The following is a 25272-nucleotide window of genomic DNA, read 5'->3' as shown; positions in this document are numbered from 1 at the left end:
GGAACACACAGAGAAGCTAGGAAAAAGAGGGTCGAAGGGGAGGCTGAACTAGTGAAAAAAGTGTGTGTGTGTGCGTGTGCGTGTGTGTGCGTGCTTGTGTGTGACAGAGAGAGAGAGAGAGAGAGAGAGAGAGAGAGACACAGTTTGATTATTTTATTTGGTAGGACCAATAATTATTGAGAAACAATACAGCGCCTCAAAGTACAATGATGTGTCTTCTACATAAATGCAAAAAAGTTATACTGGTCTGAAGCCTATTCAGTGGTACAAGTGGCATCTCCTCCTCCAAATATGGCACATGTTAAGCCTTTTTTAAGCGCACGCACACACACACACACACACACACACACACACGCACACACACACGCACGCACGCACGCACGCACGCACGCACGCACGCACGCACGCACGCACGCACGCACGCACGCACGCACGCACGCACACACACACACACACACACACACACACACACACACACCAAACCACAGGTGTTTTGCAGTGGTTGGCTTACGTTTACAAGCTAGTGAAATAAGGGTGGAGAAGTGTGTGTGTGTGTGGGGGGGGGGGGCATTATAATAATAATTTATCTGTGATAGAGCACACACACACACACACACACACACACACACACACACACACACACACACACACACACACACACACACACACACACAAGGAGGAGATAGAGAGAGAAGATGAGGGAGGCAAGGAGGGAGAGAGAGAGAGAGAGAGAGAGAGAGAGAGAGAGAGAGAGAGAGAAATAGAGAGAGAGAGAGAGAGAGAGAAATAGAGAGAGAGAGAGAGAGAGAGAGAGGAGGAGGAGGAACAGAAGGGAGAAACATGAGGAAGGAAGAAGAGGACAGAGAAAGAAGAGGAGGGAGGAAGGGAGGAGGGGAGAGAGGAGTGGAGAGAGGTGAAGATGAGGGAGGGAGGGAGAAAAAATGATTGAGGAATGGATGAGAGAGAAGTATAGAGAAGAGGGGACAGAGAAATGGAGGGAGAAATGTGAGCAATGTAGAAACATGGAGTGAGGGAGGAGAGAGGAAGATGGTAGCAAAGTGGAGTGATGGAGGAGAGAGGAGGAGGTATCCACTAGGGTATTGCAGCTTTAGACTGTGAGAAGAAGGGGGATGACTAGTGTGTAGTCCATCAACAAACAAACGGCAAGAGGCTCAGTGAGATACATAGATAGAGAGAGAGAGAGAGAGAGGAGAGAGCGAGAGAGAGATAGAGCATGCACAAAAGTGTGTGTGTGTGTGTGTGTGTGTGTGTGTGTGTGTGTGTGTGTGTGTGTGTGTGTGTGTGTGTGTGTGTGTGTGTGTGTGTGTGTGTGTCTGTACACTTAAGTGTTTGTGTGTGTGAGCATGTCTTGTGTGTGGGCGGGGGGGCAATCCTCTTGTTGAGTCTGTGGGGAGAGATTCCAAGGCCCTCTTTCATTCACACCTACGCCAAAAACTCAGCTCAGTACAGCGCAACACAGCACAGCACAGAACAGCACAGCACGGAAACTCCACTACAGAGAGCGCACATGCCATCCACCGGGGAAGCTGACAGGGGGGGACAAAGGGGTCAATTGTCCCGGGCCCAGGGAAAAATGGGTCCGAGAATTAGGTCTTCATTAAATTGAATGTATTGAGTGGGGGCCCTTTCTGAGGGCTTTGTCCCGGGCCCGGACAAAGCTGTCAGCAGCCCTGTCATTCACTCTCATCCTGCCCTATTCCATCCCCTCCGATCCTTTCAATGTGTTTTCTGCTCTGTTCTACTCTAGGTATATTCATTACATTACATTACATTACATTTGGCAGACGCTTTATAACCAAAGCGACTTTCAAAAGAGGACATAATCAAGCCAACATCACAAGCAAATACAAAGTGCACAGGAGATATACAGAACAACAAGTGCAGTTGCAAAGAGGGGTTAGTTTTTTTTTTTTCTAATATATATATAAAGAGTAAATAACGAGTACACACACACACAAACACACACTCACAAACTAAACTAAACTAAACTAAACATCATGTCAGGAGTCTGCCCTGGGGCAAGGCCAGTTCAAGCATTAGTCTAGTAGATTCTCTTGAAAGAGGATATTCCTCTTTGTTCCTAATCTGTTCATTTCTATTATGCTATATTCTGTCAATCTTTGGAGGAGGAAACCAACGCACACCAGAGGTTTCGAGGTGCAGGTGGCGGGTACTAGTTTTTGAGAAAGGTCACACTGGCCGAAACGCTGTTTATGTAAATAAAATTCAGCATGTTGGACAAGAGTGTGCGGTATCCTCCCCTCTGAAATATACTGTCAATCATCACAAATGATACTGTATGAGGCAACAAATGCAGCTTTTTTTATTTTATTAATCGAGTGCACAACATAGGGACTAGCATTTCGATGAATATGCCATCTTCATCAGAGTGCAAGAACTGCAATGCAAAGAACCTCATATGTGCTGCTCCAGTGTCTTCTCTCTAATTCATATTCCTTGTCCGTCTCCCATCTATGCACCGGATGACAAAACAGAAGCGCGTGGAATTAGCCCTTTAACATGAGGCAACAGTAACACATCTGGTTTTGTCCAAACTGAAACCAACACAAATTGCAGTATATCAGGGGTTCCCAACCTTTTCCAACTTGGGGCCCACTCGAAATTGTCACAAATGTTCGGGGCCCACCTCTGACCCGATTACAAATAAAGCTCACATAAATCAGCAGCAACACACACCAACATGTGATTATAATTTTTAGAATATTATTTCAAGGCCCACTTGGTATACCTTCAGGGCCCACAGGTTGAAAATCACTGCAGTATATTGTTCTGGGATGACGACAATGACATGCCAGAATTTTTGATAAGGAGAATCATTCGAAAATATGTCTGTTGTAGGGGGTTCCCAGATTTATTTATTTTTCTTAATTTTTTTTATTTGTTACAAGGATAGCCCCTTGAGATGTGCCATCTCATTTTCGAGGGGGTCCTACTGACAGTACAGTACAAAAACAGAAAAGAAAACAAAACAGTAGACATAGACGCACACACTCACTCACTCATTCACTCACTGGCGTTGCTCTCCAAACTACCCCACCACCCAACATGCTACAATAGTATGGTTTACAAGATGCCTTTAGTTGTTAAAGAAATCATATGAATGAAAAGAAAATGAAAAAGAAAGAGAAGGAAGAGGGAGTGAGAAAGAGATGGTATCGTGAAGACGAAGGTAAAACATTCAAGCTGGCGAGAGTCAGGTTAGAATAGATCACCCTGCTCAACTCGTTTGTTTTGGACCAGAAAGAGGACTACTGTTGCTGTCTCATAGAGGAAGCATGGTACCCAGGCTCCGGCCTCGCAGTGACGCAACACCTTCGGCTCTGATACACTTGCTCAGGAAAAGAGCTTGTTCAGGTACATTCCGTGTTTCCCCTGGCAGGGGAACTACACCCACTTTGTCGGGAACCAATCAACTTTGAGCATCTCTAACCGTCCTGGAGTCCGTTTCTCGATTCTTGCCTTTGCTAACCGTCTTAAGTCGGTCTTGAGTTGGTCGTAAGTTGCTCTTGAGTTGGTCTTAAGTTGGTCTTAAGTTGGTCTTTAGACGCAAGACCAACTTAAGAACAACTTAAGAACAACTTAAGAACAACTTAAGACCAACTCAAGACCTTGGTTACAACGTTGGTCTTAAGAACGAACAAAATGGCTAACGTTGTTAGCAAAGGCACTGTCGAGAAACGACCCCCTGGGTAGACGCGTGTTCTAGGCAGTGACATGGTTTAAGCGGAGACTTTCTGTTGGGACTAAGAAAACGTTTGGCTCAGCCTTTTCTGCCCTGGACCAGTAGCAAACCAAGGGAGGTGGGTCAACCATCCCATTTAAGAACGTTAGTTGTTATGCTCTTGGTCAGACCAAGTCTCAGGATTATACAGGTAGCTAAGAGTGTACCGTCGGAATGTTCGGGCAGTGAAAGTTCTATAGAATTCTTGGCGTCATTCAATACAATTTGGAATTTTAGAATCTTGCATTGTTATAGAATGCATTCTTTTTATAGAATGTTCAAAAACCCACCTTCTTAAAGGTTAAAACCTGCATTGCTGCTTGTCGCGCCTCCTCCGGTGCCCACTTGGTCAGACCAAGTCTTGAAGAGATTTGAAAGTCATGATAATCAGGCTAGTGCCATGGTGCGCTAAGGCAGTGATTCCTAACCAGTGATACGTGTACGTGTAGTTAGGGGGTTAGGCGAGCTCACAGTAGGGGGTTGAAAAATGTAATAATAACAATAAACTATCTAGCACTGTGCGGTCCGGTTCTTAATTCTGATTGGCTGATAACCAATCCACACCCAAACACACACCATTCCAACTGAAGGATTCTGTGCGTCTAAGTTAGATGTGACGTGTCTAAGTTGGTAATGAGACGGCTTAGATTCGCGTCGTGCCCCACTCCCCATGGATCCTCTGGTGGGTTATTGCTTACGTAAATGGAGCAGTCACATTGGAGCAGATGCATACAGCACATGGACACATACAGCAAGGCTTCTCATGGTATGATAAAAAGGCTTAGGGGCAGGGCTCCAGAGTGCGACCAATTTGGTCGCATATGCGCCCATTTTTTTCAATGGTGCACCTAAAAAATATTTTTAGGCGCACCGGTGCGACCAGCCATCAGTAGAACAAAATCAATTACCAAACAACCGTTTTAATGGACATGAAATTAATAGTCATTCTACAGTAGTGGCCCACCTTCATCACACAATAAAACGTGTCGATGCGGTCATTCCTTCAACTCCGCTGAACTACCGGTAGCTTCTCCCCCTTCCTCGTTCACAGGCAGCCCGACGTTTCAGAATAGAATGTTCGACTTAGCGAGTTCCGAGTTCACATGTGCTAGCGAGTTTTGTGTTCTCAACCAGGCGAGTTTCGCAACGGACGAGAGAGTAACAATCACGGTAAAAACAGCGGATTGACTTGAGGATATTTTAAACACGAGAGTCACAATCACGGGGAAAAACTAAATGGCTTGAGCGGATATTAAACATTGCCACACAAAAACGCAGACGGGTGCGCGGATAATTGCCCATTTCAGCCGCGTGCAGAGCTGGCCAAACAACAGGTGACGCGCTAGTCTGTCGGGACTTCTGTGAGAGTTTTTTGATAGCGACTAGGGCAGGCTACATAGGCTATCAGTCGGCAAGGCATCGTTCATGCACCTCGAGACAGCACGAGAGGGGAGAGAGAGAGAGAGAGAGAGAGAGAGAGAGAGAGAGAGAGAGAGCGCACTAGTGCTGTCGTGTCTGTTCGTAGCGCTTGCTAAGATATACCACTATCATTATGCAGAGGGAGAGCGCTCAAAAATGGGGAAATAGACAAAACCCAATTCACCTCAGATTCCACTGTAAACATAGGCTAGGCTATTTGTGTCTAATGATTTTAAAAATCATGACATTTTTAGCAGGGTTTGTTAAATATCTATCTATCCATCCATCCATCCATCCATCTATCTATCTATCTATCTGCAGAAAAGGCTGGTATGTTGATCTTACTAGTCAAACACATACTGACTAAAAGGCTACTTATTTGGTCTTTTCTACCAGCCAAACTGAAATTTCTCCAGCATTTGGCCGGTTGACTGGCTGGTGTTAATGCAGAGCCCTGCTTGTGGCCAAGATGTGTTAGTTAGGTAGCCTACTGTCATGTCTTTTATAAGGAGCACAATTGGAAGACTAGCCAAGGTTAAGTTATAGCACATGGAAGGCTCCAGGTCTTTTAAAATAATAATAATAATATTAATAATAATAATAATAATAACAATATATTTTTTAAAGCTCAGGTGCGTGTGTGTACGGGGTGGTGAAAACATTTGGGTGCACCTAAATTTTGTGCTGGTGCACCTAAAAACATTTTTTTAGGCGCACCAGTGCAACGAGTGCAAAAAGTTAGTCTGGAGCCCTGCTTAGGGGTATGTCAGCGGTGTAGTCTACTTTTCTATGGTGGGTATACTGTATATTTGAGCATTTTTTGAAGTGGGTATACTGTATATATTTGTGCTATTGAAAACAATGGATCAATCAATTTTAAGTGGGTATACTGAAATCCCTGAAATTTAGAAGTGTGTATACTCTGTATACCCGCGTTCTACGTAGACTAAACCACTGGGGTATGTAAGAGCAAGAGTGTTGGGAAACACTAGCCAGGCTGTGCCCTCCTAGTGACGCAACACCTTCGGCGCCGTTGCTTCAGATCGAATCGGGATTGCAAGTCTATGATAATCAGGCAAGGGAAACACTGCACTAAGGCAAATGTACGTTAAGTATATAGGCTTGCATGCCCATGGCGACCCAGGTTCGAATCTGGCCTGGGGCATTTCCTAACCCGTCTCCATCTCTCTCTCTCTCTCTCTCTCTCTCTCTCTCTCTCTCTCTCTCTCTCTCTCTCTCTCTCTCTCCCACTATCTTCCTTTCTGCTCTCACCCTGCTCTGAATAAAGAACAAAAGGCACAAGAAAGAAAAGTAAGGGAGGCCATCATGTAGCTCCCTCTTAAGGACCTGGCCAGTCACAAGTTTGATTTACGCAAAGTGCCTTTTCAGCTTTGTGCTCCATGACCTCAGCAGTCATGACGTAAGCCAAGAATCAGGCTATCACCATCACCGTGCACACACACACACACACACACACACACACACACACACACACACACACACACACGCACGCACGCACGCACACACACACACACACACGCACGCACGCACACACACACACACACACACTTTTCTCTCATGACACTTAAGATATATTAAGCTTGTGTCCCAATACCATGCTGTGTTTGTCTGTTCTTTCCCTCCCCCCATAGCATCCTTTATTTGTCTCATCCTTGCTTTCTTTCTTGCTTTCTTTCTTTCTTTCAGGTAGTTCTCTTACTCTCTCTCTCTCTCTCTCTCTCTCTCTCTCTCTCTCTCTCTCTCTCTCTCTCTCTCTCTCTCTCTCTCTCTCTCTCTCTCTGTCTGTCCTTTTTAATTGTGAGCTATTTCTATCCCTTCTCTTCACTTCCTTCCTACCTACCTAGATACCTTCCTCCCTAGCCTTTGCTTTGCATTGGCCTCCTCCAGCGTGACTTTGCTGGGGGCTGTTTTGGCAGTGGGGCCAGGGCGACAACTCCACACGGGGCTGGACTGGGATGGAAAAACGGCCCCGGCATTTTTTTTGGGCATAGACTGGCTCCTAACACATCCCAAAGGCCACTTTCATACTGTATCTTGACTGACCAAATCGACTGCCTATATTAACGATGGAGCCCTCTAAATTGTGGGCCAATCCCCAGGAAAGCAACAGCAACATCAACCCTGCAACCCAACAGCAACCCTGAGGACTGTCGGCCCACTGGGAAAATGCCCTGTATGCCAGATTACCAGTCCAGCATTGGCTCCACATGGTAAATGCTTCAGTGTTACAATTCCATACCTTAAGAGTGGGACAAACACTAACACAAACACAAACACATGGGTATTAAATCTGACACTCTACGTTTTGAATTAACACTGCAAAAAAAAAAAAACCCTGAAGTGTGGAGAAGTAGGCCAGCTTGCAGCAGGCAGCAAGTGCAGGCAGCAGGGGCCTCTTTCACGGAGCAGGAAAGCCCGGCGGTGGGTGGCACGGGCACGGGGACGAGGAAGGCAGGAAGGAGAGGGCAGCAAACGCTACGCCACGCTACGCCACGCCACGGCACAAAAACATAGAAGAGGAGGAGAGAAGAGAAGAGGAGGAGAGAAGAGAAGAGGAGGAGAGAAGAGAAGAGGAGGAGAGAAGAGAAGAGGAGGAGAGAAGAGAAGAGGAGGAGAGAAGAGAAGGAATGCCTGATGGCAACAAGGAAGGAAAGAAGGAAGAGATCCGCACACAAAAAATGAGGAGGAGAAGAGGAGGAAGTAGGGGAGGAGAAGAAGAAGAGGGCAGGAAGGAATTAGGACAGGAACATGGACAGAAGAACGAGGTAGATGAGGAAGGAAGGAAGGAAGGAAGGAAGGAAGGAAGGAAAAGGAAGGAAGGAGGGAAGGAAGAGAGCAGCACGCCATGCCTCACCACACAAAAAAGGAGGAGAAGTAGAGAGGAGGAGAAGAAGAAGAGGGCAGGAACATGTACACAAGGAGAGGAGAAGTGGAAAGGAGAGGAGGAGAGAGGAGAGAAGTAATGCCTGGTGGCAGTGAAACATGGAAGAGAAGAGAACAAGAAGCGGAGGAGAAGAGGAAGAGGACAGGAGGGAATTAGGACGGGAACATGGACAGAAGGACGAGATAGATGAGGAAGGAAGGAAGGAAGGAAGGAAGGAAGGAAGGAAGGAAGGAAGGAAGGAAGGAAGGATGGAAGTACGAGGCGAGCACGCCATGCCTCACCACAAAAAAACGGAGGAGAAGAGAGGAAAGTAAAGAGGAGGAGAAGAGGCGGCAATAAAGAAGAGGGCAGCACACTATGTCACACCACAAAAAGGAAAAGAAGGTAGAGAGGAGAGGACAGGAGAGAAGGAATGCCTGGTGGCACCAATGGTGGATGAGGGCATTATAGCATGCCAAAGTCTAAAAAAGGGGGGGGGGGGGGGATGAGGGTAGAGAGTAGCGGAAGACAGAAGGAAGAGGGCACCATGCCACAATATCAGAGAGAGTAGAGAGAAAGAGGTTCCAGTGGCCCATTGTTTCCGGGTTCTATTATTGCAAGGGGGAGGGGGTGAAAATCCCCCTTTAGGCAGACCTAGGCAGACCTAAGGACTGTTCTATTCAATGCTAGGAGCATTATGACACGCCCCTTTAGGCAGACCGGAACCTGGTCACGTTAGGTGCCCATAGAAACCTATTATGTTGGCATATCTCTATATACTTAAAGAATCTCTGACAATACTCCCTTCCACTCCAGCCGGGCCTCTCCTTTGGTCAGAAGAGACAGTTAAAAAAAGAGGCAGAACTGAGAAGAAAGAGATAGAGCAGAGAGCAGAGGAGGAGCGGAGGAGAAAGAAGAGCGAATTGAGGTGACAAGAAGGGAACCCCATGCCACACCACTTAAGTTTAGACTCTCCTCCTCAGGTGGAGGGAGAGTTTACAGTAAAGGCGTAGCCAAGAGTGGGCCTGTGTGGGCCTGAGCCAGCCCACTTGACATCCAGGCCCTCCCCATTCACACTTGACAGTCAACTTTTGCCATAATTAATGGCATAGCACTGAGCGATAATTAATCATTTATGTCAAAAGTCTGGTTCATCTTCTGTGATTTCTATGATTTCAATTTCAAAGTATCATTTTTGAGCGCGGTTTTATAATATCTACCTACACGCTTTCGGGTTGGGCCCGTCCGATTTTTTCTGGGCCCACCTGTTTTATTATTTCTGCCTATGCCCCTGGTTTACAGTAAAAGAAACTGAGAGAAGAGAACGCTTGGCAGGGGCAGGGGCAGGGGCAGGGTGGGACTGGGAACAAAATAAACGACCTGGGCATTTTCAACCAAAACCCAGTCCGCCAGCGCCAGGCATTGAGAGGGACAAGGAAGCCAGCAGTGACACTATTTTTAGTCATCTAATATGAGCCATTCTGACCACAACAACAGCCCAAATTAATATTTAAATCTGGAGAGGTCAGCTGCTGTGGCCTCATGAGGATTAATGCGGTATCACTACATTGAGGGGGGGGGGGGTCGGGGGGCAGGGCAAAAACATCAACAGTCCACCGGGCAAATACCCTGTATGCCTCATGGTCAATCCAGCACTGGGCAGTGGAAAGAGTAAAGGAAGGAGAGAGGAGGCGAGAATGTAAACAGAGGAGAGAATAGAACGAGCAGAGAGTAGGAAAGGGACAGCAGCAAGGGACAAGGAAAAGGGGCACCTCGCCATGCTGCATGCCATAGTTCTAGCCAAGGGTGGGCCTGGGTGGGCCTGGGCCCGCCCACTTGACATCCAGGCCCTCCCCATTCACACTTGACAGTCAACTTTTGCCATAATTAATGGCATAGCACTGAGCGATAATTAATCATTTTTTGTCAAAAGTCTGGTTCATCTTCTGAGATTTCTATGATTTAAATTTCAAAGTACCAGTTTTTGAGCGTGGTTTTATAATATCTACCTACACGCTTTCGGGTTGGGCCCATCCGATTTTTTCTGGGCCCACCTGTTTTATTATTTCTGCCTACGCCCCTGCGTGCATGCCACTCCTTTCTCATCTCTCTGTGCAGTCTGAGAGAGGGAGGAGAGGAAGAGTGAGTAGGTGGATAAGGTACAGGAGCAGAGAGAAAAGAAAGGAAAAATAGAAAGGAGACAAGAACGGGTCACCACACTCCATGCCGCTTCACGCGGCCTACACTCTGGTCTGACTCCTCCTCAGGTAGGAGGAAAGTACCTCTTAATGTATGTCCTCTACAAGTCTTCTGTTGTCCAGTCTTGCACTTTAAATGTCTGTATGAGCACTGTCTATGTCCATACTGTCTTAAGTCCATGTATAAGTACTGTCTATGTCTATACTGTCTATGTCCTTACCTAGATTAGTCTATGTCTGTATGGGAAAGCAAGAAATGTAATTTCAAATTCTTTGTATGACCAGTGCATGTAAAGAAATTGACAATAAAACCTACTTGACTTGACTTGACATGAGTAAGAAAGGTAAAACTGAAACTCCAGAGCGCAGGAGAAGAGAGGATGAAGAGGACAAGAAAGGAGAGAAGGAACACCTATGTGAGGGAAAACCCCACTGAAAATGAGTATCGATGCAGTAAATCTGGGAGGCTGAGTTGAATGAAAGTGAAAGCCCACCTGGGAAACTCCAACTCCAATTGTCATTGTGACACAGCATTCCACAGCACACTACGAAATTGCATTTTATGCTTCGCCCGTGCAAGGGGGCAACCGCCAATGGCGCCCCAAGGGGGCAGTGAGGCGGGACGGTACCATCCTCAGGGTACCTCAGTCATGGAGGAGGATTAGGGAGAGCACTGGTTAATTACTCCCCCCACCAACCTGGCGGGTCGGGATTCGAACCGGCAACCTTTGGGCAACAAGTTTGACGCCCTAACCTCTTACTCATGACTGCTGATAAAAAGGGAGATGACAAGTTCAGTGAGAGCTGGGCATATACTGTAAATATAACATATTATACAATATACTATAGCCTACTAGGGCTGGGACATTAATGCATTCATTTCGATTAATTAATCACACAAAAAATAACGCGATTCAAAAAAATAACTCATTTTAATCGCACTATAATATAGCTACATAGTTCTGGATTAGATCAGTGTGGAGGGCAGCATTTCGCCCCATGGTGAACAGTCTGCTGAAATGGAGATGAGTTCTCTCTTCTTTTAAAAATGAACAATATTTTTAGATTAAGCTTATTTATTGTCATTATTCAAAATCCATGTGAAAAAAATACTTTTCACTGTTTACAAGTCAGATATTTAAATGCGATTAAAATGCGATTAATTCGATTAATCAATTTCAAAGCCTATAGATAAATTCGATTAAAAATTTTAATCAAGTCCCAGCCCTACTATATACTGTATAATGAAAAACAAAGGGGGATTGGTGGGTGCGTTGCTGGGGCAGTGTGTATGTGTGTGTGGCCCAGCCAAAGCTGGTCGACACACACACACATACACACTGCCCCACACCGGCCTACCCAATACATACAACGTATTGCTAATTCTCGGCCCCTCTTCTTCCTAGCCCCGGGACAGCCGCCCCCCCACACACCGTTGGCTTCCCTCTGTGTGTTTATGTGTTTATGTGTGTGTGCCTGCGTGCGTGCGTGTGTGCGTGTGTGTGTGTGTGTATTTGTATGTGCGTTTGTGTGAGTCTGTGAGTATTCAACCGGATCACACCGCACTCTCGATTAAAAGGTACTAAACATAAACAAAAACTGCGTAAAATAGAAAGAAAAACATAAACATAAATGCTCTTTGTGTTCTTTTTAATAAGCCAAACTTTCGGTCTACTGACCTTCCTCAGGGCTCAGTTCAGTCTGAGTCTGAGATTGAAAGAGAAAGTATTGCATAGGAAGGTGTGTGTGCGTGTGTGTGTGTGTGTGTGTGTGTTTGTATCCGTCTGTGTTTGCTCATTTGCCCTCGGAGCGGTTGTAATCTGGCTAATGGCGTTTCGTATCTGTGTGATCTGCTTGTTGGACGGAGGCGGGCAAACACGGCTGCTGGGCTGGCTGTGAGCTGTGCCAACGAGGACCATGCCCATCAACCGTCCACTGCAGTGTTGCCAGATTGGGCAGTTACCTGCCCGAATTGGGATTCTGCTTGGGATGACCGTCTGCAGGTAAAAAGGGTACAAAGGGGTTTTTTTTCTGCAGATTCATGCCCATAGATTTATGCCCATAGGATTTAGTTCAAATTGAGCGGAATCTGGTGCTTCCATGTGTGTTTTGAGTATTTTTTGACCTGGAAATCGTCAGTCTCATCTGGCAACCCTGGCAGCCAGGAGCACAGTAGAGAGCTGGCTGGCAAAATGGCTGTCCTCCTTCCTATCCTATTCACTCACAGCGTAATTGTTGAAGTCCACTAACTTGCCACCAACAACACCCAGAGATGGGGACTTGAGACTTGGTGACTTAATCTTGTGGCGACTTAAAGGGGTATGCCACTATTTTGGGGCTTAATACAGTTAAAATCGTTGGCTGGGGTTTATGAAAGTGGTAAAGTGTCTTATTTTTCATGTTAAGCGTTGTCTTGCTTTAAGACAAGTTAAAAGAGGGAGTATGTCGCTAAGCTAGTGAAAGTCAATGGATCACTGTAGCATGTAGCATGCTACACGGATGCATTGACTTTCACTAGCTTAGCGACATGCTCCCTCTTTTAACTTGTCTTAAAGCAAGACAATGGCTTACATGAAAAATAAGACACTTTACCACCTTTATAAACCCTGGCCAATGGTTGTAACTGTATTAAGCCCCAAAATAGTGGCATACGCCTTTAAGGCTGGCGGTATGCTTGCTGTAGGATACGCGAGCGCGTGCACAATTCGTTCATGAACGCGTTAACTTGCGCAATTCATGTCAATTTTACGCGCGTTAGATACTGCAACCAAACAAGTGCGTTAGGTGCAATATCTTCAAACTCGCTGGGGGCGATTGCGAAAAAAGACTGCACAGTTCAATACGAGTGCTTCTGGGGAAAACGACGATGGCGACAACTTTTCAAGACCGTCTCGAGCTTGTCCGAAATTACAAACATTCGATTTGCGATCATACTTCCCCGTTGCACTTTGACAAAGGAGCGTGCAAATATAGAAGTAGCAGTATCGTCTCCTTGCCCGGGGAGTCCTTATTTTGTTTTGTTTACAGTCTGTGTTCCCAACTTCCTTATCGCAATGCTGTGCTCTCTGCCCCCTGGATGACACCGCCAGAATGTTGCGTGTTGGTCTACTGCTTTTAAAGCAAGCATGTGCAGTCTGTTGCTCGTGCTGACTCGCGTAATTTGCGGCTCGCAGCAAGCGTGCCGAGGGCTTTAGTCAGTAGCCTTGAGTCCAGGGAGAGAGACTGGGTCCTCATTACATCGTATATGACTTGTGGCTCTGTCCTATACACACTGGTATCCATTAGTCTTGTCACCCGTAAAACTCCACTGAACTCACTTTTTCCTCCACAAAAGAAATTAGTATGAGGACATGGTAAGGCCAAGTTATCTATGCACCTTAACACCCTTGGAGTGACAACAATTCGCCATTTCAAGCAACTGAAAAGAAACATACTCATATTCATTAGAATTAGATTTAGCGTCAGAGCTGGCTGGCAACGTGGCCTGTCGGCGCCTAGGCTAGGCTAGGCTAGACTGTCCATCAGTGTTTCTCAACCGTTTTTGAACCTTGACCTCATCACAAGCCTTCCAACACAGCCCTGACCTCATCATAACCCCGCTAATGCCCCCACTAGTGTTTTGTGTTTTGGGGCGACTTATGTTACCCCCCCCCACACACACACACACACTCTTTCTCCAAGGAATACAATGGACGTTGTACTAGGCAGGGAGACTATGGACACTCCTGGACACTTTATGGCCACTTTGTCTTGGCTTCTATGAGCCACTCAGCTAAGGCACATGTGAGCACTGTGGACACTTCACTTTACACTTTATATTTTGGTGTGTGTGTGTGTGTGTGTGTGTGTGTGTGTGTGTGTGTGTGTGTGTGTGTGTGTGTGTGTGTGTGTGTGTGTGTGTGTGTGTGTGTTTCTGTGTGTGTGTGTGGCGTGTGTGAGAGAGAGAGATGCCTTGGCAAAATGTATGTAACAGTGAGCTATATATGATTATTTTATGTGCAAATATGTGTGTTATGTCTTGTGGGCAATGTCTTTATTTATGTATGTGTGTATGCTACTTGACACCTTAATTTCCCCCTGGGATCAATACACGATACTCTACTCTACTCTGAAAAATAAAATAGACTAATACCCCCCAATGGGAACTGTGGTGGGACGGTACCATGCTCAGGATACGTCTGTCATGGAGGAGGATGGGGGAAAGCACTGGTTAATTACTCCTCCCACCAACCTGGCGGGTCGGGAGTCGAACCAGCAACCTTTGGGCTACAAGTCTGATGCCCTAACCGCCTACCTATAACTGCCCTAGCAGGGTAAAGGCACAATTTTGCTCAAACTAATGCAATGCACACAACAATATGGGTGACATATCAGAGTTCAAAAGAGGACAAATTGTTGGTGCAATTGTTGGTAGTCTTGCTGGCACATCTGTGACCAAGATAGCTAGTCTTTGTGATGTATCAAGAGCCACGGTATCCAGGGTAATGTCAGCAAATCACCAACTTGGAAGGAAACACATCCAAGAGGATTAAGTAACTGTGGACGCAAAAGTAGCCGTGTAGCCGTGGCCTAGTGGTTAGAGAGTTGGTCTTTCAATCTAGGGGTTGCTGGTTCGAATCCCCCTGACCTCTCTCTACATCTCCATCCATGGCTGAAGTGCCCTTGAGCAAGGCACCTAACCCCACATAGCTCCAGGGACTGTAACCAATACCCTGAAAAAATAATAGTTGTAAGTCGCTTTGAATAAACTGAAAGCGCAAAGTGCAATGTAATGTAATGTAATGTAATGTAAAAGGAAACTGTCGGAAAGGGATGTTCGGTCGCTAACATGAACTGTATCCAGAAACATAAAACCAAAGCATGCCCAAATCACGGGCAGAATTAAATGTGCACCTGCACTCTCCCGTTTCCACCAGAAATGTCTGTCGGGGGCTCCACCGGGTCAATGGCAGGGTCACATGGCCAGGCTGCTATGAGTTATTAGGTGTTTCAGATTCATTGTCCAACCTAGTTCAGAAAAACTCCATTCTGCGCTATAGCCTGGCGTTGCCATCCTTAAAGCTCGAGTCGACTATTTCCCTCCCCGAATTACATAAGTAGGATACCAGGGTATGGACTGACAACAACATTTGAAAACGAACATATTAATTTTCATTTAAGAGATGCAAACATGATTAGATAAAAGATAAGCTGTCAGTCTGAAAGGAAACGTTTTTCTTTCTTTCTTTCTTTCTTTCTTTCTTTCTTTCTTTCTTTCTTTCTTTCTTTCTTTCTTCCAGCAAGAGTCTGCATCTCTCTCTCTCTCTCTCTCTCTCTCTCTCTCTCTCTCTCTCTCTCTCTCTGCTTCGTTCACTCACCGCACGCAGCGCGGCAGGCATTGTATCTGCACCTTATATCGCTGACTGAATGAGAGCGAAAGCAGACCTGAATGTTAAAGACGCCCTCCACGGTTTAGAAGGAGGGCATTATCGGGGTGGGGGAAAAGAGAGGGAGTGGGTAGGAGGATGAGGAGAAGAGAGGGGAGGAGGAAGAGGAGAGGGTGGGTGGATGAGGCAGCGAACCTAATCTATTAGTCTGTCTGCGGCGCTGCTGCGCTCTCTTATTCATGCAAGGCAAGCTAGCTCGCTCTTCCAAAGCACTTTCGCAGTGAAATCTCCCTCCTCTCTTCGCGTCCCCCACCCCACACACGCACCAAGTGCCGTTATTGGTGCCCCGCTAGACTACCGCAGATGATCTGATTACACGCACAGCAAGCATGGACCCTGATATCATAGCATTTTTCGGCTGCATGCATACATGAGCAAGGCGATAACGCTCAGGTCCTTTAAAACGCTGTAAAACTCAGACCTTAGTTTTAAACATCAAGACAGTTCTGAATTCCACAGAGCGAGCGTGCGAGCAGCCTACGTGGTAGTGAAGCAGCTCTCTGTCCCAGAATTGGCGGAAATCTGTCGGTGTTGAACTGCCAACATGGTTCTTTGAACGGTAACCACCAGGGGGCGACAGCCGCTTTAGTAGGATTTTTGGCGGTGGAAAGGGGAACCTCGGGGAGCTGTCCGTTTCAGCACCACCGAGGCACTTACACTACATTTAGCCTGGACCACAAATTATGCATAGATGTACAAACACAGCGATTTCGGCCTATTTAGTTGTGGTTAAGGTCTTGCTGTTGTAGCTTTATGTTTGTAAAGGAAACAAACGTCTTTTAAAAGCTTTATTGTTCTATAATTTGGGCTAAATTAGTCTACTGTTTTGTAAAGTTTTGCACAAATATAAACGAGTTATAATTTGACTGAAGTTAACAGGTGAAATGGAACGACCCATTTAAACAGTGGCATTTGAAAACTAAAACTGCCCATGGTCCCAGAAAGCTATATTGGGTCTTTGATCACAACGTTCTGCACACTCAGTCTACTATTTGTTTGGGAGCATTTTGTAAAAGCCAAATATATAAACGGCATCCTCTATCCATCAAACCCCTCCATGCATTTCCCTCAGACTAAAAATCATCGTGTTCCGGGAACTACAATTTCTGATGCGTTGCGGCTCCAAGCACCAGCAACAAGCACTCTCTGGTGGAGCGTCATGACAGGGTTTTGTGGTCGAAACAATGGCCTCTGTGTTGGCAATAGATCACGGCGCTATGAAACGTCGCATTTGGTCGTGTAGCCTTATTCGTAATTTGACGGTCTGCAGTCTCCAGTGGGATAACCTTCCTACTTTGCTGGGGTGAAAGCTGTGGAGATTTTCGAAAGCCTATCTCTCTGTCGCGCGCGCCTTCGCACGCGCTCTCTCTCCCTCTCTCTTTCTCTCTCGCTCCCTCTTTCTCCCCTCCGAGCCAAGCACCTACCCCCTCCTCTCACATCTTTGCACTTACCACAGCGTGCAGAAGGATGGGGAGACGTGAAGTGCAAAAGGATTGGTGCGATGGTATGATTTGTTTTTTTGGCCATTTATGATTTGGTCCTCTCGTCTGTATAGTGATTTTATTCGGTTGTTTTTTTCGCTCTTTTTTCGTTTTGCCGCTGTGTGTTTTCCCCCCAAATGGCGCAAGGGCTATGCATGCGTGTCGGCTCTGTTTTTGGTTCCGCCTGTGGGTGTGTGATATAACCGCCGCCGAGGAGGATTTGGATAGCCGGTCTAGGAGCGGTTTCGGCGGCACCCCCTTCAACACTGCTACCCCCATCTCTTCTGCTGCCCGCCTCTATGACGAGTGATGGTCGGCTTGCCTTGCTGCTGGAAGCGAGGCGCTCTCCACGGATCTTCAACGTCGGTACTTCTTTTACCATATTTTCCTCCTGTTTCGTGGAAGCCGCTCACCGTCTAGGGGCCCCTTATGGAAACTGGAGATCAAAATTTTAGGAAAAAGGAAAACTAGCGGTTGTTTTCTTTTAGTCATTTCCCCTCCATCATTTTAATTTGACCCATTCGTTTGGCTTTGGGGTTTTTGTTGGTGGTATTTTTCATCAAATGGCTTCATTATTTCTTTAGTCTTGTGATGGTGTGCAGAAGTATGTTAGCCCCTTGGAAATTTCATCATTTGCGTGTTCATGTGTTTGTTTAATCATCTCGTCATTGCCACCTTAACATCTGTTTCCCCCCACAAATTGTTTGCTTTGTTTTAACTAGCCTACATCCTCACCACCAACCCCTTCTTGTTTCCCATCCTCTGCCTTTTTTCGCCGTGACTCCTTTCTGCTTGGATAAATGTATGTTTAGAGAGAGGTAGGCATGCATCGGCTAAATCAGTTCAGTTAGAGCGCTGCCTGTATAGCATGACAATTAATGTCTCCGTCATGACTCTATGGCATGCAGCCTACCAGTTACTCACGTAGCTTTACGAAGTGCTTAGTTCTCAAGTGTGTCTAGGAAAGGGTGAGAATCATAGGGGCACTCTAAACCCTGGTACATGTCCCCATAAAGCTGTTCTCTGTGTGGAATTAACGCGCTACGCAGAACACAGAGCACGCGCGCCAGCCATTTAGCCTCATGCAGGATGCCGTTAGACACGTGCTAATATCTTCATGGAAACGAGATGGGGAAATGTCTCCTCTCTATACTTTCTATTTCTACGTTTTACAAATAGCCCTACAACGTAGGATTTAGTGTGTTGATTTGGTTAGATTATATTACGGGTTTGTAGACAGCAACAGTTGTTTACCGAAGCAGGTGCACCCTGTAACTAGATATATTTTCATCGGCAAAAACTGTTGGTTGTTGCATTCTATGAACCATGGTGTAGCCTTTACAACGGGCAGTGCTATGTCGCAGAAGTAGATATACTTTTGTGGCACCTCGCCGTTTGGATTAAGGAGAGAAAAGTCTTAGCCAAAATTTACCTCATAATCACCTTCCCCCGACACCCCTCAAGCAACATCTACATGCATGTCTTCATGTCCCCCTGTATGTTCATTGCCCTTCTGAAGTAAAATAAAAGAAACAACCATAACCATAACATTCTTAACACGTGCCCTCCTGCTTGTCGTCTCCAACTCCAACCCCACATCCGATCCCGAAAGACCTGAACCTACCTGGCCCATTTTTTTCACTCGCTTTGGTGCTCTGAAATTCACAACTATTTATTTCCTATACATCAAGAGGAAAGGGGGATCCCCTTTCTTGGAATGCGGAAATATGGGTCTGTTTGACCGCGGGGTTCAGATGCTGCTGACCACGGTTGGCGCCTTCGCAGCGTTCAGCCTCATGACCATCGCGGTGGGCACGGACTACTGGCTCTACTCTCGCGGCGTGTGCAAGATCAAGAGCAACAACGAGAACGAGACGAGCAAAAAGAACGAGGAGGTCATGACCCATTCGGGGCTGTGGCGGACTTGTTGTCTGGAAGGTAAGAAAGACGTCATCCACTACGTGTTATAGCCTACTGTCTGTCTGAAACCAAACCGACTAGAAGAAACTCTTACTGTAGGCCTACAGAGAAACTCTTCAGTAGGCTGGGTCACATAAACTGATTACTGATGAACTGATATCATGTCTTCCTTCTGTTGGTAAAACTGGTCTTCCATGGTAACTTAACCTGCAGCTTATCAGATGCACCTTCTGGCCCTCACTGGTTGAAAATAAATGACAATCGACAACAATTGGCCTTGCTTCAGGGTCAAGCGTCATTTTTGAATGTCCACATGGTGTGCCTTTGTTGATACTTGCATGATTATTTTTCTCTGAAGACGTTTGCCTCAAAGTGTGGTCAAAGTGCAGGTGGCGAGATGCTACTAGTGTATGGTGCCCCGCAAGTTGCCGTTGACTTCTAGCCACAAAAGAGGTCTGTAGGCCCTGAGAGAGAGAGAGAGAGAGAGAGAGAGAGAGAGAGAGAGAGAGAGAGAGAGAGAGAGAGAGAGAGAGAGAGAGAGAGAGAGAGAGAGATTGGCAGGAGAACAGGCTCCACAAGGCCAAAGGGACGGGGTCCCTCTGGCTGTCCCCAAATGCCTTAACACTCGGGGTCAAGCAAGGGATGGTTGCCCTGTGGTGTGTGGACCAGATTTTTGGAATGGCATGTACAGTACATGGCTTAGTCAATGAAACAATGAAATGTTGTTGTCCATTCTTCTCCTTTTCAGCTAAGGACTGGAGTTTGTGTGAATATGGTGTTCTCTCTCTCTCTCTCTCTCTCTCTCTCTCTCTCTCTCTCTCTCTCTCTCTCTCTCTCTCTCTCTCTCTCTCTCTCTCTCTCTCTCTCTCTCTATGTGCATGTGTGTGTCCTGTGAAGGACTGGAGGGATGTGTGTGTGTGTGTGTGTGTGTGTGTGTGTTTCTTTCTTTCCGAGTGTGTGTGTGCGTGTGTGTGTGTGTGGATGGCAGCACTTGGGGCTGTGATTCGTGTTGTGATGTTCTTTGTCAAACAGATTGTCATTTAATTTTCACAGCGGTAGAGGTCCTGTTTTTTGTTTTTTTTCCGTCTCTCATTCCCGCCCGGCACTTCTTGGAAAATGCCTTTCATCAAGAGGAGGACACAGGCACAGACAGACGCAGCAACTAGTGTGTGTGTGTGTGTGTGTGTGTGTGTGTGTGTGTGTGTGTGTGTGTGTGTGTGTGTGTGTGAGAGAGAGAGAGAGAGAGAGAGAGAGAGAGAGAGAGAGAGAGAGAGAGAGAGAGAGAGAATGTGCGTGTGCGTGTGCGTGTGCGTGTGCGACAGACTGAGCAAGCTGATACACCTTGAAAATAAGTGGCAGTTAAATGGTAATAGGCCCATTTCTGTAATGCTTGGAGAAGGCTGGTTGTTTTCTCCTGATCTGTCGAGAGTGTCTGTAAAACACTTTGTTAATCTACTTGTCAAACAGTTTTTCCCTCTGGCTCTTACTTCAATCTAACTCTTTTCTCATTCATTCATTCCTTCATTCATTCATTAGGTCTTTTTTCTGTTAAGAGTAGCTCTATTCGTTGTGTTTTTTGTCTTTTGGAGATTGGTTCGTTGGTTTGAGATTTCTTTCTTTCATTCGTGTGCTTGTTCGTTTCTTCGTCCCTTCGTTCATTTGTTTAGTATTCTGTTGATTGTGTGTTTGTTGGTGGTTGTGTTTGATGGGTTGAACACTGGTTAGTATATCTTGGTCTTTCTTTCTTTCTTTCTTTCTTTCTTTCTTTCTTTCTTTCTTTCTTTCTTTCTTTCTTTCTTTCTTTCTTTCTTTCTTTCTTTCTTTCTTTCTTTCTTTCTTTCTTTCTTTCTTCACTCTGCTTTTAGTGGCAGCCATCCTGTGTGCTCTGGGGTAGATGACAGTAGCCAGTAGCTCTTCATGCAATCAGCTCTGTGTGCTGTATACAGTTAGTGAGTGGACTGACCTGTGACTAGAATAGTATAGTGCTAGACGGTGTGTGTGTGTGTGCATGCGTGCGTGTGTGTGTATGCGTGCGTGTGTGTGTGTGTTTGAGAGAGTGTGTATGTGTCCTTCGGTGACTCCAAGCCCTCGGTGTCCTCATGTGGTGTTTGCTAGACCTATGCTGACACACCACACACACATACAATACAGTACACACGGTACAGCCAGTTGGACAAGCATAGAAAAAAAAATCTCTGTCAAGCATGTATTCATTCGGGTACAGGCAAGGCATGCACGTGCTCCCCATCCAGACACACACACGCACACACACACACACACACACACACACACACACACACACACACACACACACACACACACACACACACACACACACACACACACACACACACACACACACACAGACAGACACGCACATGACAAAACTCACTACACAGTGTACAAGTGGGTCAAAGGTAGAGCCCCCTGATCTTTGTCACCTTTGCAGACAGTGGTTGACAGTTATGTAACCTGGGTGGCAGTGGCACCAGTCGCTCGGCATCCCCTTCCTGTCTCGATACGGCCACCACCACCAGACAGGGCCGCTGACAGCTTTTGCTGGGACCAGGACAAAGTCAGCTGAAAGGGCCCCCCATCCAATGTAATGAGGACCCAATGTAATGAGGAGCCCCTCTCTCCCTGGGCCTGTGACAACAGACCCCTTTTGTCCCCACTCTGTAGGCTTCCCTGACAAACAGACAAGCAGGCTGCCCTTCCTGTTCGGTCTCGATAACGGCCACCTCCAGGGCTGGGTTGGCCATCTGGCATAACAGGCATTTCCTGGTGGGCCCCGCACCCTCGTGGGCCCCTAATTTTCAGAAAGGTTAAAAAAAAAATCAAAAGTGCCTGATGAAGACCCAGCGTGATCGAAACATTGCTTTTTAAATAATAAAGTTTATTTTTGGAGCTGATCGGCAGTGTGCAGACCTACCTTTTTCAACAACCCCTAATTTTCAGAAAAGTTAAAAAAAATTAAAAAGTCAGTCAGTGAGTCAGTTCTGCACCGCTAATCTTGAGGGGGGGGGCTTTCAAAAGCGGACAAAAGTGCCCGTGCCCTATTTCTCCCCCAGTTCAGCACCAGCCCTGGCCACCACCACAGACTAGCAGGGCCCCTCATGGTGGTCAATCGATTGCCCGCGTTCGAAAAACAAGCCAGTCAACAGCCAACAGGGGCAGAAGCAGAGCCCGCCCCAGCGATGTGGCACGCAACCCATTGACCAGTCCTGCCTGTGTGTGTGTGTGTGTGTGTGTGTGTGTGTGTGTGTGTGTGTGTGTGTGTGTGTGTGTGTGTGTGTGTGTGTGTGTGTGTGTGTGTGTGTGTAGGGGAGGGTTGTATGTGTGTGTGTGTGTGTGTGTGTGTATGTATGTGTGTGTGTATGTGTGTGTGTGTGCCTGCACATGTTTGAGCGTACCTACGCATGCTAAAAAATGATGTACAATGTGTGTGTGTGTTTGTGTGTGTGCGTGTGCATGTGCGTGTGCGTGAGCTTTTGGTGTGTGTGTGTCTGTGTCTGTGTGTGTGTCTGTGCTTTTGTGGTGTGTTTGTCTGTCTGTCTGTCTGTCAGATTGTAACAAAACAGGCTTGTGTGATCAGCCATGAGAGTGTGTTTGGGTTTGTCTGTGTGTGCTCACACGAGTGCAGATACTTTACATCCCACCAGAGGAGCCCGATTGACTCAGTGCTAATGAGAGGTGGAGAGAGAGAGAGAGAGAGAGAGAGAGAGAGAGAGAGAGAGAGAGAGAGAGAGAGAATGAAAGGAAGAGAGACAGAGAAATGGGAGAAAGAAGGGTGGTTGGGTATGTAGAAGGAGAGAGATACTGAGGGAGGGATACAGAAAAGCGAGAGAAAGGATGGGGGTTGTATGGAGAGAGAGAGAGAGAGAGAGAGAGAGAGAGAGAGAGAGAGAGAGAGAGAGAGATGACATGGAATGGTCTAGCCAGTTGGCAGTTTGTGTTGCATCCAAGAGCAAGGTGGCATTTGTCTTACTCATCTCTCTCTCTCTCTTTCTCTCTCTCTCTCTCTCTCTCTCTCTCTCTCTCTCTCTCTCTCTCTCTCTCTCTCTCTCTCTCTCTCCTTTTTTTCTCTCTCTCTCTCCATACAACCCCCATCCTTTCTCTCGCTTTTCTGTATCCCTCCCTCAGTATCTCTCTCCTTCTACATACCCAACCACCCCTCTTTCTCCCATTTCTCTGTCTCTCTTCCTTTCATTCTCTCTCTCTCTCTCTCTCTCTCTCTCTCTCTCTCTCTCTCTCTCTCTCTCTAACTCTCTCTCTCTCTCTCTCTCTCTCTCTCTCACACACACACACACACACACACACACACACACACACACACACACACACACACACACACACACACACACACTGTGCTACCAGATGCCAGGGATATTGATTGATGGATTTGCTGTGTGTGTGCATGTGTGTGTGCTTGTCACGGTATATGAGCACAACACTGTTTGAATGAGTGCACACACACACAAACGACTGTGTGTGTGTGTGTGTGTGTGTGTGTGTGTGTGTGTGTGTGTGTGTGTGTGTGTGTGTGTGTGTGTGTGTGTGTGTGTGTGTGTGTGTGTCTAGCATCTATTGAGGCTTGCGATTTCAACTACAGTTTCAGCAACTAGCCTGCATCATTCTTTATTTCACAGTGACACTGTTACACTATCTACTGTGCATGCGCTAACATGAAATATTATGTACGTGCTCTGTGCATACCTAACCAGGAACAGCCCACCTAATTTCAAGAAATTGCTCATATGTGGTTATGTCCCAGTACAATATAATACATAGGATTTTTTCGTCTTTGTTGTTGCATTGCCTAGTTTAATAGTATGGCCAAATTAAGCGTAGCAACGCAAGTCTATGGGAGTAAACAAAACATAATGTTTTGTTAGTCAGTCTTTGAGGTTCTACACTGTGACACATTGCAGTCAGTAAAACGTACAAAACGAAGTTGCCTTGCTGCCTTAACTTTGTAAGTTAGCTCAACTTGAGAAAGCCTCGAATCGAGTTAAGCCTCAAGTTGAGTTAAATTACAAGCTTCAGGCAGCTTTTCTTTTTACCTCTAACTGGCTTTCAATGTTTTTACAGGGTACCCGTATGTATCCCTTGGTTTCTGCTCCCTGTTTTCCCCCTTCTATCACTTACTATCCATCTGAACTAACCGCCTAACCTCTAACCACATTTACTCTCCCACACAAATCTAACCAAAAGCTAACCCGGTTGTGAGAAGACAAGCAATGCTAGCACAGTGCTAATGGTGTGTCACTGGTGATAAGAGGTAACAGGTTAAGCGCTAAAGGTAGCGTGGCAAGCTCAGAGCTGGACGGGGACCAAAACACAAGCCTGGCATTTTGTCTGAAACTGGCTCCTCGTACGTGAGTCAGTGACGTTTCAGCAGTAGCGCACATCAGGGTGGATCAACGGCAGCCAGTGCCACTATTTTTGTTTGTTTGATTTTCGTGGACTATCTAAGAAGCATATTCATTGCAGCATATTAACCACTGTATGTTTATTCATTTATGGTAATAAGATGCCGTTGCGCCACCTGACGTCTGAACCCCCCAAAAAAGTATTAAGGTGCCGGTATGCTTGCTGCAAAATACGCGAGCGCGTGCATGATTCATGATTCGCCATCTGTGTTCCCAATTTCCGCATCCCAATGCTGCGTGCTCTCTGCCCCCTGTATGATACCGCCAGTATTTTGCGTCTTGGTCAACTGCTTTTGAAGCAAGCATGTGCTGTCGGTAGCTCACGGTGACGCCCGTAATTTACAGCTCGCAGCAAACATACCGGCACCTTTAGACCCACATACAGTACAAGACATTTTCGCTATCCTGCTTGGCTCTGTCCACTGTAAAACATTGCAAGAAGGTTAAAGTTGCCCTGCTGCCTTAAATTTGTAAGTTTGTAAGGCTTAACTCAATTGGAGGCTTTCTCAAGTCGAGTTGACTTTTTTTAACATTTAACTGGCTGAAATGTTTTACAGTGTATGCAATGCAGTCACAGTGCTAAGCCTTCCCTATTGACTCACTACTCCGATTCAAGCAGAAAAACATCTTGGGTGCATTCCAATATGCGACCTTGCATCCTCCACTTGTGCTTGTTTCCTCGCCCCGCCTCGTGGCCCCTCCTCCGTGGAGAAAACGATAAAGTTTCCCAGCTGTCAGCCTAACCACAT

General features: G+C 46.3%; 1 protein-coding gene across 1 annotated transcript in view; it reads left to right on the top strand.

The window, feature by feature from the left end:
• The first annotated feature begins 18889 nt into the window (after window positions 1-18889).
• Window positions 18890-25272, top strand: part of LOC134449080 (voltage-dependent calcium channel gamma-2 subunit-like) — a 125426-nt gene continuing 119043 nt past the window's right edge. Inside the window, exon 1 of the mRNA XM_063198857.1 lies at window positions 18890-19109. Coding sequence (XP_063054927.1) covers window positions 18899-19109 — 211 coding nt within the window. The 5' untranslated portion in view covers window positions 18890-18898. The remainder of the gene's footprint in view (window positions 19110-25272) is intronic.

The sequence above is a fragment of the Engraulis encrasicolus genome, chromosome 1 (genome assembly GCF_034702125.1).
Source record: "Engraulis encrasicolus isolate BLACKSEA-1 chromosome 1, IST_EnEncr_1.0, whole genome shotgun sequence".
NCBI classification, from domain to species: Eukaryota; Metazoa; Chordata; class Actinopteri; order Clupeiformes; family Engraulidae; genus Engraulis; species Engraulis encrasicolus.
Note: the sequence above shows the minus strand (reverse complement) of the source record. Positions and strands in the feature narration are given on the sequence as shown.